The sequence below is a fragment of the Hippichthys cyanospilos genome, chromosome 9, assembly GCF_059441005.1.
Source record: "Hippichthys cyanospilos isolate Australia breed blue-spotted pipefish chromosome 9, RoL_Hcya_1.0, whole genome shotgun sequence".
In the NCBI taxonomy this organism is placed as follows: Eukaryota; Metazoa; Chordata; class Actinopteri; order Syngnathiformes; family Syngnathidae; genus Hippichthys; species Hippichthys cyanospilos.
Genome location: NC_142377.1, coordinates 2,002,501 through 2,019,960, shown reverse-complemented (window position 1 = coordinate 2,019,960; position 17,460 = coordinate 2,002,501). Strand labels below are relative to the sequence as shown.

Below are 17,460 nucleotides of genomic sequence, written 5' to 3'. Positions count from 1 at the left end.
TAAATGTTTATAGTTAAATGTCAATTCGCCCAAAGTAAATCAACGGGACTTTTTGGAATAGAAAATAAGGATTTGTGGAAAAAGGATAAATATTTGGAATAAAAAGAAATACATTCAGTCCTCTCGTGAATATGTAGAGTAATATAAAATTGGAAGTACCAAAATAGAAAAACAATTAGTTTTCTGAGTGCCAAACCAGCCAGGAATCGAACCACGGACTGTTTACGCATTGGTTCGGTACTTTAACCACCTTATCAACAAGCCTTTTGCTATGCCACAAATACAATTTCAATTGAGAACGAATGGAAGAGTCTCCCATTGGAAATATAATAGATACGATTCCAATTGACAACGAATGGGAAAGTTTCCCCATTGAAAATGAATGTTGAATTACTTCGAAAAATATGGAATTTTGGGGAAAAAAATATCTGCAATATGTGGACTATTGGAATGATGGAAGTGATAACACACTCACAAGACAGTAAAGCAATCGTGTGATTTGGACCGTTTCAGCGGTTGCGTCGTGTTTACAGACGCGCTTCCGTATAAACAGTTTGGCGGGTTTTGCTGCGTCAACGCAGTTCAAGGAGTTCATTCGTTGGGAACGTGGTTGAGCATTCACCAGAGTGTCTGTTTTTATGTGTGTCACTTGGGTGTCCCGTTTTGCTCCTTGAGGCCCCCTTCCTCCCTCTTCAGTGCACCAGACTGGTAAGCTCCAGTCCTTGTGGAATTGTGTTACCAACCACCACATTATTTTATTCAAATAAATTTCTCATAATTATTGGAACATGCCCCTGTCTGTGACGGGTCGCCACATTAAAAAAGAATATTACATATGAGGTTGTTGATTTAAAGGTATATAAATATATACAGTACGATGATTTCATTGATATAGCCCACTTGGAAATAGATTTTTCTCCATGCCCGCAAGCTTAAATGAGTTCGACAACCCCACCTTCATGTACATGCTTATGTCATGTACATTTCAAAAGTTGGCTGTTCAGGAGTTCCATGGCCAAGTGGGCGTGCACATATGACTGCAAATGGAACTGGTTCCCTTCTATTTACTGATGATAAGAGTAGTCAGCCAATATTATCAACTCATGTTAAGCCAAATGCTTCACAATTCAACAGAGGCCTCTTCACAGTGGAGCTGGACCATGACCCGGAGATACTGTGAGAAGAAGAAAAAAAAAAGTCTTTAAAGGCAACAAAGTGGAACCTTATCCAAATTACCTGAATCTGATGAGTATAGTCTACTGTATTTCACAAAGCTGAAGGAAGAATGTCTTTTGTTTCTTTGATTGGTTTATCAACAAAATAAGAACATTTTGTAATCTGCCATTGGCTGGCAATCCAGCCATTGGCTGCAATCCAGCAATCTGTTATTTAACTCAACCACGGCAACATTATGAGAAACTATTCACACATTTAAACGCCAGCAGTGCATCGGCAGTGCAATTAAATTTGTAATATGAAGTAGAACGGGCCAAACGTCACACGGGTCATTTGTCCCGGTGCAACTATGTTTTACACCAGAAGGCGCAGCACAAAATGGAATACTGTACTCATTCTCCGCCTTTACAAGGTCAGTGTCACGTTCTGTCTGGGGTTTTTGGATTTAGTTTCAGTAGTTCCTGATTCATTTCGTCATTCATTCGTGTTGTTTTTCCCTGCGTCTGCCTTTGTCTCAGTCTCGTTAGTTTTATCTTGTCCACCTGTTGTCCGTGTGCCTCTGCTCCTCTCGGGTTAGCCTATCCGGTTCCCCTGCTTCCTGTCCCCGTCCAGCTGTAGTGTTTTCAGTAATTAGTCTTCATGTATTTAAACCGCCGTTGCTCTGTTGCTTTTGTCGGATTATTGTACCTTGTCACTTCGTGTTCCCTGTGCCTCTGTACTCGTCCTCCAGTCTTCCCCCGTAGTCCCATTTAGTCTCGTGAGTTATATTCCGTTCCTCATTTATTTTGCTACTTTGTCAAGTTTTTGTCTTCTGCTTTTCCTGCCCTGTTTTATTATTAAAAGAGCATTTTTGTTTGAGCAAACCCTCTCCGTCCTCCTGCGTTTTGAGCCCCTTTCCCTCCACCGCCTCACGTCGCCATGCCTCGTCGTGACAGTCAGGAATCATGTATTCTCTGAGAAGACAGTAAGACATTGTGAGCCAAGGTGAGAGCCAATAAACCTTTTTGCGCAATCCAATGTTTAAAACCCCCTAAAAACAAACAAACAAAAAAAAACTATCTTTGAATGATTTACTTTGTTCCTTTTATTTGATTGCAATAATTTCAAATTTGGATTCCTTTGAATTGATGTTTTGAGTTATTACTCTAGAAATAATCAGAATGTTTATATTGAGGGTGAATTTTACTATTTGTTTGGCACCTTCTATCGTCCGGCGCCCTTAGCACCTGGCTATCTGCCTAAGCCTTGCAAAGGCGTATGATGACTCAGGGTAAGAATCTTACCCCTACCACTGGGTAAGATACATCGGTTTTTGTTTGCTCTTTCAACAAAGCGGAGTTAACTGGTCTGGTTAAAGGTTTTATTGGTCATATTTTTTTCCCATATTGAAAATGCCATTTTTTCGAACCATAAACATCTGTACCTAGGGGCTCAAAGGTAAAACCTGTATCGAACATCACAAAAAGTGGTACCTTGGGAAGGAAAAACGGATGCTGTTGCTCCTGACAGTTAACTTACAATTGATGGCGGTAAGTAAGCTCAGGCTTTACTGGTCTGGGGTAGCCTGAACTCTTTGTAGAAACATGGCTTAAAAGACAGCTGATGTATCACCAGACCAAACATTCTATGAACATCAATTGAAAACTTCTTTTCCCAAATAGACATGACATTCTCCAACCACAAACAACTTAAGACAATTCCCGAAGAAATGAAAATGAAGTCAGCTGACACCAAAGTGCCAAAATAGCGATCAAATAAATAGGTTTCGTCCAAAGTAAAGAGCAGCGAATACTTACATATGTAGAAACATCCATACGCAATATCTAATTACACCAATCAAGATGTTTTCATTTGTGCCGAGAAAATGTATCTGATAATGATGAGGTAAACACAGAGGTGGGCAACTTACATTTCTTTGACGGTCCGACATTCGTCAGGGCCCCGCCCCCTATTCATTAGCGTCAGTCTATCATTTTTTTCAAGACAGACGAAATTGTAATCGTCACTCCGTCTGTCGTTTTGCCCAACCTTCCGCCACTACTAGAACGCGACATTTGACGCTTCACTCTTTTACCTCTGTCTGCACTCAATTATTTTTTTCTGTTTTATTATTTACACTTAAAGTTAAAACCATGTCTGTCGTTCTACAGTTACACTGCAATTGAAACACAACACAGTAATATATGTGTAACATGAAAACAAAGCCAGCTAAGGAGTTTGTTCCTAGACTATAACACACCATCATGTTTGTTATCCCACATCTGAGAGAATGCAGGGGACAAGAGTGCAACTAGCAATCATGTCCACTGGATGGCATTATCATGCTTCACATGACACTCAAAGGGTGGATGTTGGTTCTCATTTATAACTGCCTTCCCAAAAACTATAGATTATAGAAAGTTTCATTCATATTTGTCTAAATTTCATCTATCACATACACTAAAAGTAAAACAAGTATTGCTAATTTGAATTTACTAAAAAACAAAAAAAAGTATTTAATTAGAGAATTAAAAAACGCCAATCTTGCATTTCCTGGCCAAGAGCACAGGTATCACACTCAAGGCCCGGGGGCCAAATCCGGCCTGCGAAAGCAAATCATGTAAGTTTCCATTACCCTGTTCCAAAACTTTAGCTTGTCGTGTATAATGAAAAATAAAGTTGAGATTTTTTTGGTTTGTTCTGTTACAGTAATGTAAACAATAAATGAACAAACTAGACTGTTTTACTTCAGATTTCAAAACAACTAAGCCATCTATTTGCTGTGTACAGTAATAATACTATGAGACAATTTAAAATCGACTTGGTTTCCTCAACTTTTCTGCCCAATGAAGGAAGTTCTCGCTACAAAATGGCCCGCGACAAAAATGAGTTTGACACCTCTGAACTAGAGAAAGATGGTCTGCATTCATTGGTTACTCGAAAGAGAGACAGCCATGCAGTGGAAACACATCCCAGAATCTTATCAGTAATAAACCTGAAACCAGACTAAGAAAGGGAGCAACTGCAAATGAATCTCCTGTAAAGTCACATGTGCAATAGCTGTGAATGACAAGTAGTGAATTGAACCAATCCAGTTATTTACTCAACTGAACACGTTTCTCCACTGCTTTCTGGTACTTCAAATGCCACATTGGCTGCTTACCGATTGCAGCAATATAGCAGGCAAACATCCGATGCAGTATAATTGTATTTCCGTAAGCAAAAAGAGAAGTGGCGAGCTGACAGACATATGACAGACATCCCGACACGTAATGTTATCCCGATGATTACAATGCAATTTCTAATTCTTTTTTTTTTTTTTTTTGGCATTCCTGAGCACTCATGTCCAGATTCACTATATGTAAACTGAGGTTGTGTTTTATTTTGGATACTTGATGCATTATGTTGATGTCAATTATGTATAAACTGCCAAAAGATAGGGTCAACACTATGCCAATCAACCCAAGAAGCACCACTTCAGTTTATAGTTTTTCATGAGACTATTTTAGTATTATTTTGGTCTAAAGTACTGCTTTAAACATTAGTCTATAATGTGAGAAAGAAAGTCAAGCTGAAAAAGAGTTCATTTTACACAATGAAAAAAAATGTGAAAGACCTCCCTCTGACTCCGATGATGATTTGCCGCAGTGTAACATCAACTACTGCAAAGAAGGACTTACTCTATGACAGATTTTTTTTTTTTCTTAAATATCGTGGATTGTGTTGGCAGGCCCCTTGAGTACCCAATATCTTAAAATAAAGTCGGTACTGTTTTTGGTACTTGCTCTATCAAAAAACAATTGGAAGACTATAGATTTAGAGCATGAACTATAAAAATTGTAACTAGCAAAACTGGGGGGGGGGGCATTAAAAAAAAAAAAATCTTAAAATGAACCCGTGAGTGGACAAAAACCAACAAGCTCACAAACATTGCTGCCCCTTTACTTCAGTTCTTGTCATCAAGCCCACAACAGGGCTGGCCCAGAATAATTGTGAATGGAGTTGATCCGCCAATAATAATAATAATCAGTGGATTGCTTGTGCTTATGATTACTTTGTTTCATTTTAAATATGAAGATGTTTGTGTCTGTGTGCATTAAAAAAAAGAGAGAGAGAGAGAAATCTTGCATATTCGTTGAAGAGGTTTTAGGAACGCCAGGCATATTAAACACCAGTCAGCCTCAACAGGATTAGAAAGTGATCTAATGTATCCCATTGATGATGTGGTTGTGCAAGAGCTCCTCTTTATGGTTATGTGTGGTAAGCGTCACGTCTTCATCCCGCAATCTGGCATTTTTACGTATTTCTTCTAGGGAATAATCCTGCAGAAGGAATCCGTTTTCAAATACAGGCACCAGGAGATCCTTCAAAATATGCAGAAACAGGAATCACAATGAGCTCATCAGCACGTTCAAATGTACAACAGCTGAAAATTTTTAAGTGGATATAAGTGCTTTGATGAAGCCCCTACAAAGATACTATGTGCGCTGTAGCTCCTAGCCACAACACATTACAAAACAATTGTGAAACTGGGAAAATATTCCCTTTTCTTAAAAAAAAAACAACAACAACAACAAAAAAACTACTATAGGTCAAAAAAATATGGGGTGTCCACTTGAAATTTTGAGAGAACCAATTCTTTGGATATGTTAAATGTCACTGTCTTAATAGAGACATGTTTAGTTAGGGCCGAGAAATAAAGTTTAAATTAAAATGTCAGGTTTTTTTTTTTCACAAAAATTCAATTTCCAATCCCCCCCTCCTATATTTTAAAAGAAAAGGCGCAAAAATGAAAGAAGACTCAAAACAAGTTTTGCTTTTATTTTAAACTTGCATTTAACAGACACAGTGCCGGTCCGTGCATTTCACTCTTATGCCTTTAGTTACTGGACCCCTCATACGCACACGTACGCCTTACTGGACTATGCAGGGTAGTTTTCTGAGCATTTAAACATCAATAAACCCACATCAGCAATTAAAACTTATCATTCTATGTGCAAAAAACTTAAAATAAGTAGTAATAATTTCTAATTATTTGTCAACAAAGTTTTATGAAGTCCATGAAGAGCAGGCACGCTTAAAAAGATTGTACGCTAAGTTACAAATGTCAATTTAATATAAGCGTCATGTCTGGGCATGTCATAAAACAGACATAAATCCCTCTTAGAATTCAAAAGTGCAAAATGTCTGCCTTGAATGAAATGTCTGTAAAACAAGTGTAGCATAGTAGTACATTGTATGAGATTGATATAACCATAAACATTGCAACTTAGGATGCAAATAAAACGATTCAGATAAGGTGCTGCCCATTTAGTTGTATAGCAGCTAGACAATGACAATGAAGATATTCTATTCCAGTTCTTCATTTTGCCTGCGTCACAGATGCATCAGTTTTGACATACACACATACTTTCAAATCAACGTGCGTCCCTTGGACGTACTTTTTTTTTGACATGAAAATTAATCATCATCCATCAATTCTTTTGTTCAACAAAACTTGACATCTTGGGTCCTGGGGACAAAACAGTTTTCAGAGGTAAAATGAGCACTGTTATTCTATTCTATTCTACGTAAGACCTGAGGTGTGTGTTGCTCCCTTCCCATTATCTTTTTTAAAGATGTATTTTGGGCAATCAAGACAAGGTTTCAAATGCCTCTGGCTTGAGGTATGCCCTGCTGCATGTAAAAATTCCACCCCAGTCTTTTTTACTGTTAGATCTTTAGCGATGTGCAATGCAATTGCTTCAGTGATTGCTCTCCATCGCAACGTGTCCCTTTCTTATACGTGCTTCCTTGTGTAGATGTCTCCTCCACAGTAAGCTGCTTTTTAGCTGGAGTTTGTAGGTTGAAATGATAGTCTTGTTCCCCTTGCAACGCTTGACAATTTACATATATCGGTTAGTGCCCATGTCTTAGTTGCTGAAATAAGTTTGTTGTGCTGCTTCCTTTGTTCCAGCGTGGGGTTACTTGTTCCATGTCTGTCACCACAAATTCAAACCATTATCGATACAACTCCTGTCTTAGGAACAAATGTTTTGCTTTCTTTAGCTGTAGCCATCTTGTGCTTGCCTTCTGTTCGGTGTGAGTGTGAAAGAATTACGGTAATACTAATAACAAGCAGAAGCTAGGGAAGCTCATGAGGGGAAAACGTGCCGTAGCAACGTGGTAGGAAACTATCAATTTAATTATTTTTTAAAGCATCTGTAACTAATAAATGTGATTAATCCTGGGAAAAAAAAAGATATTGCCCAGGCCTATGTAAAGTTTACACTTAAAGTCAAATGTAACAGAAATTTTGCGCAAATTGTGTGCATACTTATTTTGATGCCATGATAAGTCCTCATCCTATCCGGTATCACTTCTAATGTATGTCCTGACTCAAAATACTCTTTGATAGCGGCCACTTCAGAATCAGTGTTGACGCTCTTTTTTTTTTTTTTTTTTTTTTAAGGAAATGATGACGTCCCGTGAAATAACTTCCTGCTCAAAGACAAAGTCAATTTACGTCCAATCAAGTTGCCCCTCCTTGTCCAATCAGTCGTGAGTCCACTATTCCCTCCCGCCCCCACCACTTCCGGTTTGGTCTTTAAATAATAGTGTTTCTTGAAATGTTGCGTGTGTTTGTGAAAATGTTGCGCGTGTTTCGACTTTTGTAAAAAAGGTTGTTTTTTTTGCGTTTTGTTTTTAAATTGCGTTTCTCTTTTTGTTGTTTTGTTTTGTCTTTTGAAATGCGTTTTTCTTTCTTTGTTTTGTTTCTCAAAATGTTGCGTGCGTTTCGACTTTTGTAAAAAGGTTTTTCTTTTCTTTTTTGCGTTTTGTTTTTGAAATGCGTTTTTCTTTCTTTGTTTTGTTTCTTGAAATGTTGCGTGCGTTTGTGAAAATGTTGCATGTGCTCCAACTTTTGTAAAAAGTTTTTTCTTTTCTTTTTTTGCGTGTCTTTTTTGAATTGTGTTTTTCTATTGTTTTTGTTTTGTTTTGTCTTTTAAAACGCGTTTTTCTTTCTTTGTTTTGTTTCCTCTTTTGTAAATGTGTTTTTCTTTTTTTAATTTTGCTTCGGTATTTGTTTTTTTCATTTGCACTTCAGGGCCACCGCAGGGGGCAGAGGGTTGGGCAAAAATACACTGATGGATGGACTGCCGATTACAAGTTCATAAGAAGAGGTAGGCAACAATCCCTACCACAGCCGAAGTTGTGGTGAAATGGACTGTCGCTGGCAAGGCTTTGGAAGACAGTCGGCCCCCGGTTTACGAACACCCTCTTTTACGAACATTTCGACTTACAAGCGTGGTCCGCTGAGTTTTTTGTCCCCCACTTACGCACAGACCATTCGCCTTACGAGCAATCTGATATGCCGGCCATTGTATTTGTTCATATATTTTCGCCTTGCCACGTCGTCAAAATCAGTAGTTAAAGCTTGTCACAGCAACGAAGAACGGTATTGCTCTTACAATGTCACAGTCACTGTATCAGTCACGGTGTCAGTCACGGTCTCACTCACTGAGATGCTATTGGCCGGCGTCAGGTCAATCACAGAAATGCCGATATGCTATTGGCCGAACGCCTTTATCTAGCTTGATGGCACAGCTGGTCGGGACGGAAGGAAGGAGAGAAAATGAGTCAAAAACGGAAGGAAGGAATGTTGTGAAGACTTTGCAAACTTTATCTGTTAGACATGGCTTCTAAAATTGTAAGTGGCGGTAAAGAAAGAAGTAAGAGGATGATGACAATAGAAACCAAGCAGGAGATAATAAAAAAATACGAACGAGGCACGTGCATAGTTAACCTTGCTCGTGAGTATGGACGGAACCGCTAGGCAATCTTCTAAGGGCAAGACTTTCCTTGCCGGGGGACGGACCTCGATCGACAACAAAATTGAGAGGCTTCTTCTATTATGGATTAAAGAGAAGGAAATCGCCGGTGATATGTTCTAGTTTTGAGAAAAGTTCCCATTTAAGAAAATAAATTCAATAAATTCTGCGGTTTGGTCTCTGCTCCCCTCCGCCTCCACCCAGCTCAAGTCACGTCGCCCCAAAGGTAAATGTAATTTTTCCTTTGTATATTTATGTTATTTAATTTAACTGTACAGTAGGTTATGTTACTCATTTTTAATATGTGTATAAAGTCGTGATGTTTTTACCTAAGGTTTTTGCACGCGTTGCATGCATTCATGAATTAACATAGGTTTGGATTGCCCGTCATACGAGCAGTTCGAGTTACGAGCGTAGCCGCTGAACGGATTAAGTTCGTAACACGGGGGCTCACTGTACTTGCTTGAGGTGTATATCAAGGGTCGATGGTAGCTCGCCACTCGGATGTACCGAGCATTGAATCCTATCCCCACGCAATCCCCGGGGGGGGGACCTGGCCAAAACTTGTCTGTAGTAAATCTTAACTTGACGTGTTTTATCTCATCCGAATTACACTGTTCCGGTGAAAGAATTGTGTTAGCACTCAGAGCTGTTGACTGTCTAGTGACTTTACTGACTGCAATCAGGGAACAGGTGTGCCCTGGTTTAATTAGGCTGTCTATTAGGGTATTATTAGCCACTTCTTCCATGGGGGAGGGGCAGTTTGGTTTTATTTCTTTTCCCTTTTTGTTCTATTTATTTTTATACTTATTGGGGTTACATACAGTACTCGAAAGTAGCCTTCTTTGTTTGCATGGAAGTTGGCTCAATCGCACATTTTTATTTCCAAAGCCATTCTTACATTTTTTAACTGAATAACTCAGAGATGTGTTGTTTATTACAGTTTGCAATCAAATATTTTTTTTTTGGCTTACTGTTCCATTTCCTGCGACTAACTTGGAGAAAGTGGCTTGTGCCTCCTTTAACCGTTCTAGATGCAATTTGTTGCAAAAGGTCAGGAAATGACTGGAACTTGGCTCATTGAATGAATAAATCAAAACTCAGAGGAAATGAGGCAGCCTCCTTAAACCTGTAACTCTTTACCGAATTAGTATGTCATTTTAAATTGTGTTGAAATTGTATTTTTTTTTTTTTTTTGCTGCCTTTTGGCCAGGATTCTCTTGGAAAGGATGTTTGTAATCTCAATGAATCAATCCTGGTTTAATAAAGTTTCAAAGTTTCAAATGTAACTGTGTCTTAAATGGAAGTCCTCAAAGCAGTTGAAAATACAGTGCCTATATGTCACCATGTGATATTTCTAAAGAGAATTTTCAGTGAAAAAATTAAGTTTGCTGTCTTGTCTTTTGGCATAGTTGCTGATGAACAGCGTAATGGTATCAAAACCACAACCATGTACATTAGAAGCTCAGTCTCACCTCCTCAGGTTTGCCCGCTCCTCTCTCTACCGTCTCCAGGAGACCATCGGAGTTCTTTCTCAATGAAAGACGACCCCTATTTGACACTTTAGATGGATCCGTCACTGGCTGCTTGCATACATCCATCTGTAATAGGTACACAATGAAGTCGATATTTTTGAGAGGGTCAGATGTCAGCACAGCATACTCGTGTTAATACAAAGCACGGCCATTCTAAAATATTTTTATTTTTTGTGAATTCCCAAGAACAGAAACATTGTCAAACAATCTCAGGTATTCGACCTACAAAATCAACTGACTGTCGTTGATATGCATCTAGATTTTGCTTCCGTTCTGCCAGGCTTTACCCCAGATAGTATAAGGATGAATTTTTGTCACATGTACTGAATATTCAGTACTTACTGGACATTGCGACAGCTCCCTAATAGTTGCCATCATTTTCTTGACAGACTCCCTGATCAGTTTTCTTTTTATCTTTTCATCAATTTATGCCCAGTTCTTTGTAATGCAACATTGTTTTTTCCCTTTTTTCTTCATATGGTGAGTTCTGTGTTCTGTTTTTAATATGTGAGTTCCTTTGGTACCCCTCTCCTCACTGATACCTTTGAACAATAAGATTCCTTTGATGCTACGGAAGCGTTCTGAGGACCACAGTCATGTCAGGAAAAGCCCATAAGAACAAATGAGCTTTCTATATGGTCAATTAGAGAGCAATTAGAATGATGGCAGGTGCATCCTGACTCCCATTTAAAGGGCGTCTAAAGCCAGGCCGGTCTACTCTTCTCTAACTAGCTAACATGTATTTTTCAATTAGGAAAATTATATTAGCTTGCATTTTTAATTTCATCAATTTGTTTTGGAGACATCAGTAAAGAGGTCAAGACTTCAAAAACGCCCCAAAGAAATTAGTAATATGTCACCCCCATTGCCTTCAATTATTCTCATGAGGTGTGGAGAGGTACCAGACAAAATGTGCCCATGCAAAACCAATTTGCATATGTCTGTAATAATGTTTAAAATGAGTACGCAAACGGTACCAAAATTGTATGTAGACCTCTCTGCTGTTGCCTAATTAATTCAAAATATAACTAAAATTAGCCACTCCATGGTACAATGATATGAGAACATACAGTATGTACAGCATGGAGAATACTGTCATGCCCGATATGTTGTTTTCTTTTTTGCTGTTTTTTTTTTTTTTTTTGCCACCAAAGATATGCAAACACAAGGCTTTCTGAGAGGGTGTGGTCCGACCGGGATTTGGCAGTTTGGTGTACAGATAGATGGTGACGGTGCACCCATGTGGGCATCAAAGCAGCCGGCTCCCATCGTGCATTCAGAGCGTTGTGACTTTTCTAATCTCGTCCCATCCTTACCAACTAAGCTTCTTCAATGGGGTTGCGTGTGGGTGTGCTGGATTTTTCAAAGCCATGTCAGTAGTTAAAGCTGTGCAAAGCAAAAATAGCAATTCTACTCACCCCTTTGCCATTAGTCTCCACATAGCTGCACTTGAAGGCACAACTTAGTGTGTCTCTATTGAGCTTCTGAAGCAAAGAACTGCCACAACCAAAAAAAACATTCTCTGCACTCCAACCTTCATCACTCAATTTATGAAGGATCTGCAGAAACACACCAAAGCAGATACTAAGATGACATACAGTAAGTGCCATGGTGCTCACCTTTGCTCTTGAAGCTAATGCAAATGACAATGTAATAAAGCATTAACAGAACACTTATTTAAGGTGGAATTGGACACACTCACCGAGATTAATTCATTAATTCATTCCGTCCGTCAGTCAGTCAATCAATCAAATCATCTGCTTATTTGGGGTCGCGGGGGCGGCAGCTTTAGCAGGGAAGCCCAGACTTTCCCCTCACCAGCCACCCTACTCCTGGGGAATCCCCAAGTGTTCCCATGCCAGTTGAGAGACATAGTCTTTCCAGCATGTCCTGGGTCATCCCTGGAGCCTCCTCTTGGTGGTACTTGACCAGAACACCTCTTGAGGGAGCAGTCTAAGAGGCATCCTAACCATATGCCTGAGCAACCTCAGCTGGCTCCTCTCAATGTGGAGGAGTCTGCGTCCCTCCCAGATGACCAAGCTTCACACCAAATCTCTAAAGAGCCCGGACACCCTGAAGAGTAGACTCATTTTGCCCGCCTGTATCCGGGATCTCGTTGTTTTGGTCACAACCCATACCTCACAATCCCAGGTGAGGGTAGGAACGTAAATCAACCAGTATACAGAGAGTTTCGCCTTAAAGCAAAGCTCCTTGTTCACCACAACTGACCGATACAGAGTCCACATGACAGCAGACGTTGAACCGATCAGCCTTTTGATCTCCCACTTCATCCTGCCCTCACTTGACAACAAGAGGTTTTGCTGATCTTCATCCTACCTGCTTCACACTCGGTTGCGAACTAGTCCGATATTTTAAGTTTACCACAAAAAAGAAAGGTGAATGAAACAGATGAAAGAGCACCCTCCTACTTTCTCCAAGTTTTCTGACAGCGCTACCTAATCCTACATTGAGGTTTTGCATACTCCAGAGACACCAGCAGCTGAAATACTTGTTTGCTGATCAGCTGTGGCTTTTTAACAGCCACAAAACAACTTATAAAACAAAGCCGACAAACCTTTTTAATATGCCTTCATATGAATGAACCTAGATTAGCTAGGTTTCAAATCACGTGTGACCTAGATGAACAAAGATTTTGGCTAACTGGTTAGTACCATTCGCCTCAGTTAGTACCAGTCACCTTGCTGTATGGAGTTTAAATGCTTTTCCAGTTCTTGCAAGAGCTTTTTCTCCCACATTTTTCAGAACAAGCATATGCAGTATGCCGTACGATTGGCACGTGCCATGCATTGTTTGAACAAGAAAAGTTTCTTATTAGAATGAAAACGTTAGTATGTTTGTGAACCTTAAAACCACAATTTAGTTTGCATTTCTCAATTAAAATGACTGAATTTCTGAATAAAAAATTGCAGAGTCCAGTCCTACTTTGTCCATGACAAAAAATGTTTTCTTCAGCTCAATTTCTGATGATGGGGCTATACCTGTGCAGCCTTTAGTCTGAAACTTACAGTACTTTGCAAACAGTGAAGCAAAACCGCTTTTTCCAGACTTGCAGGTGAATGTACTCACACTGCTGCTGTGTATGCAGTATGCTATAAGCCAAATATTAGTTGGGTATATGCATTTGTGCGTTGACTCACTGTTTTTAGTTTGATATACTTGTTAGACTTTCTTAGCCAATTCTCACTTTGGGTCTGAATGTGCAGCAGTTACACTAGTCACTGGCAGAAGAAGACTGCTGGGCTGGAAAAGATCACCGACCACGCCGAACCTGACTGCTACCATAGCAGGTCCAATTCTAATAATATACAGTATATAAAACAATGTAATAATGCATGCATCACTACCTCATCCACTGAACAGAGGTCAATTCCATCCGCTTGTATTATTCGCAGGTATGAAGGCAGCACCTTGTATCCTACGGAGTTAAGCACACATCCAAAACACTTCTCTAAAATCTTGATGACCTATAAGACAATTAAAAACCACAATTACAGTAATCCCTTGTTTATCGCGGGGGCTACATTCCAAAATCAACACGCGCAAAGTGAAATCCGTGAAGTAGCCAGCTTTATTTTTTTTTAATTATTATTTTACAATGCAATACTAAACTATAGAATAAAACCCAAAATCAAAACCTGCTTGAAAGCCCCAAATTTGTTTAAAACAATCATTTTAATAAAGTAATATGTCATTTTAATATAGTAATACAAAGTTGGAAACATTATCACTCGCGTATTTCACAGTCCCAGCTATGCCTCTTCGCCCTGAACCTGCACACTGTTATGAGTAGTCATTGAGCTCTTTCTTTTTCTGAGCAAGAAGATTTTTATAAACGGATATGCCTGGACATCGGATTAAAGTGAAGCCTCTTATATCATAGCAATACACTTGAAATTTCAACTTATTACAAAAGAAATCTAAACGTCAGATTTCCAAAGCTGTGCATTTCTCCGTTGCTCTCGGTAGGCACACAGACGTGTGCGTTTCCTCTCGGCACGCCTACGAGTCACAGAGACCAAGCTGTCAATCAATGTGCTTACTAGCAAGTTAGTAACGTGTGAGCGGAGTTGAGCGCATACGGGCACAGGAGAGACGAAAGCAAGCTCTTGGATCCTCTTGCCTTTTGTAATAAAGTGAAAAACCAATACAGTAGAGCGTCAATATTTTATTTCTAGACAACATTAAAGCCCGTGAGCCAATCAGGATTCAGAGCACAATGCACTGTAAAAAATATCCACACTGTAAAAAACCCGTGAAGCAGCGAAGCCGTGAAAGATGAACAGCGATATTGCGAGGGATCACTGTATATATAATTTTGAGTCTTGTAAAATGGTATTACTTATTTCACATTGTAATTAATGTTATTCAAAGATAGATCTGTAGAAAAAAATGGGTCTGGTTTTACTTACGCAGTTATAAGTCGAGCCCCCTAATACGGGGTTTGAAAATGAGGGGGAAAAAAAACAACTTGTACTTGGAGAAATACGGTACTCATATTATCAGGCTTCTTGCAAAACTTGCTGAGCCAATCATTTGAATCAAGGGCGTTGGAGAAGGATAATAATGAAAACATGGTAAATACCTCATGCTGAACCATGCTGGCTGTAAATACATCACAACAGTTGTTTTAATTTGTTCTTGATGTTGAATCATGAGAGTTTTGCCAAAATGTTCCATCAAAACCACTGGAGTATTTAAATGCTCAGTGTAACATTTCTCAACTAATTGATGACCGCTAGCTCATGTTCATGCTGTTTGGGTCAGTTCATTTGCTTAGCTGCAAGCTGGTTCCTGTGATATTTTTTTTAAGATACAATGATATTTTATTGCAGAAATCTATAATTTGCTGTCAAGCAGGGTCATTGTCCCCTGTGAATGGCTGGTGTCAACTTTATTATTATTGGTCATTCAGGTCATTTTTCTCTATATAAAGCAGTTGCTAACAAAATACGTCATTGACAGGAAAGATTGGACTAATTATTTGACACATGACATCCACCACTGGCATGGGCATAGGTGTGAGAAATCCTTCTGTGCCCATGTCCACCTCGACCACAGAGCTTATTACTACTGTACTTGTGATCACGCTCATCAAATGTTCATGCCCAAGCCTGGTACAGATTGGCTAGTGTATGTGATTTAACTCAATTAAGCAATTCATAAACGCATTTGTTTCCCATAGCGAATGTGCTGAACATATTATAAGATGTTCAAATGTTGTTCTTATGCACCGTACCTTCCGTAGTACAGTGGATTCATTACATTAATTCTCATACTCCAATGAAGACAAACACAGGATCAAAGGGGTATGAAAAATGAAAAGAGCCATTTGTCATCAAACTTTCAAAAGTAAAATCTGAAAAGAAGGCGCTGAGGGTGTCCACATAACAATGTAATCCATACAGTAAGTTATAGATGGCAGTTATAAAGGTAATGATGTGCTTTGTACCTATGTTCAGCAGCTGGAATGGAGAAACCAGCCATTGGGCATCCATAGTATCGCTGGGCCATTAGTAAGCCTGCTACTGTGTCACTACTGCAGAAATTCAACAGATGAGCAGCTCCACCTAAAGCTGCAGACTGAACAGGTCAAGAAATAGTAAAATACTTATGAGGACCTTAAAAATATGCAGTTACAGCTTACTTAGTTTTTTTTTTTAAATCTGTCTTATTTTTCAAGTTTGTTATGCATTCTTAAGGGTATGCCATATTCTACTAGAAGAGTTTTGCTGTGCATGAGGATGTTGGTTAAACCTTTTCACCTGTTGAAGTTAGCAACTCGTTTTTAGAGAGGTTGCAGGGCAATGATTTAGGTGAGGTGAGAGAAAGAGAATGAAGAGTGCACAGAAATCAGAGAGGGTGAGAAAGAGTAAAAGCAAGGGTGTGTTTAACAAATATTGCTGCCTGATGTGGTGCACAATTCGTGTTGATGTGACAAAACAAGCTGCCAGGCTTTGGGAGTGACCAGATCTAGAAATCAAGGCCTGCCGACAACCTCCAGGACAGATCAAACCAAGGGCAAATGCCCAGAGCACAGAGAACAAGTTAGCAGCAGTAAAAACTTGACCGATGTGTTCAAGTCTTTGTTGTAAAAAAATAAATAAAAACTACTTCACTAAAATAAAGTATTTTTTTTTAAAACAATCAAACAATTTGCTGACCTCCTGTGAGGAAACTCCTCGGTAGCCAAAGTCGTGCAACTTCAGGTCAAGACCCACAAGGCTTCCTGAAGTGGCTTTCAGATGTTTGGCTAGGATCTTCTTAAACTCTCTGGATACAGTAGCCACAGTGATCGGATACCACATCTGGACCAACATGGTCTGGAGCCAACAATGAGAGAGGGTGGCATCAAACATGAAAGTTACGGGATGAACTCAATCAGACGGCATGGGTGTATTCCAATAAGTGGTAGTAGATACAAAGGTTCAAATTATGCCCTAAATCAGGTGTCACCAACCCTGTTGAAATATAGAAAATCTCTTTTTCAGCATAGATAAACATTAGTGAACTGGTCTCGTGGTGGACTACTCATCTGACTACCTGTTGTTGACCCCTAACAGGAGGCAAAATATGTAAACACCATTTACCTCAATGTAGTTAGTTAGCCAGTAAAAGCTTGCATCTGTATTTTCCACCGTGAAGAGCACATTGCCTCTGGGTATGATTTTGCCCTCAGGCACAGCTTTTATCCGGATAGGAAGACGGCCGTTGTGTTTCTGATACAAAGGAATCACAATTTAACATGTTGTAAGCCCAAATCAGAAAATAAAACAACCACACACAACCCTTTGCACAATAGTGCGATGCAGCGGTACCTCTACTTGCAAAATGTATTTGTTCCGGAGACATTTCATTTCCGGAGTCATAGTGATTATACATTTACTACAAAAATTAAAAACTGCCTGCCTTGCCATGAGAATAGATGCACTGCTTGCAATAAA

The 17,460-nt window shown here is 39.3% G+C and overlaps 1 protein-coding gene and 1 long non-coding RNA gene across 2 annotated transcripts in view; one reads left to right on the top strand and one right to left on the bottom strand.

The window, feature by feature from the left end:
* The first annotated feature begins 1,141 nt into the window (after nucleotides 1-1,141).
* Nucleotides 1,142-10,252, top strand: LOC148417648 (uncharacterized). The gene is made up of 3 exons (XR_015866506.1): nucleotides 1,142-1,588; nucleotides 7,607-7,695; nucleotides 8,240-10,252. It is a non-coding gene; the product is annotated as an uncharacterized LOC148417648 (long non-coding RNA).
* nampt2 (nicotinamide phosphoribosyltransferase 2) overlaps nucleotides 2,179-17,460 on the bottom strand; it is a 29,682-nt gene continuing 14,400 nt past the window's right edge. The window contains exons 4-9 of the mRNA XM_088422351.1: nucleotides 17,107-17,235; nucleotides 16,681-16,839; nucleotides 13,864-13,983; nucleotides 11,917-12,057; nucleotides 10,439-10,564; nucleotides 2,179-5,519 (exon numbers count right to left, since the gene is read on the bottom strand). Coding sequence (XP_088278477.1) covers nucleotides 5,358-5,519; nucleotides 10,439-10,564; nucleotides 11,917-12,057; nucleotides 13,864-13,983; nucleotides 16,681-16,839; nucleotides 17,107-17,235 — 837 coding nt within the window. The 3' untranslated portion in view covers nucleotides 2,179-5,357. The remainder of the gene's footprint in view (nucleotides 5,520-10,438; nucleotides 10,565-11,916; nucleotides 12,058-13,863; nucleotides 13,984-16,680; nucleotides 16,840-17,106; nucleotides 17,236-17,460) is intronic.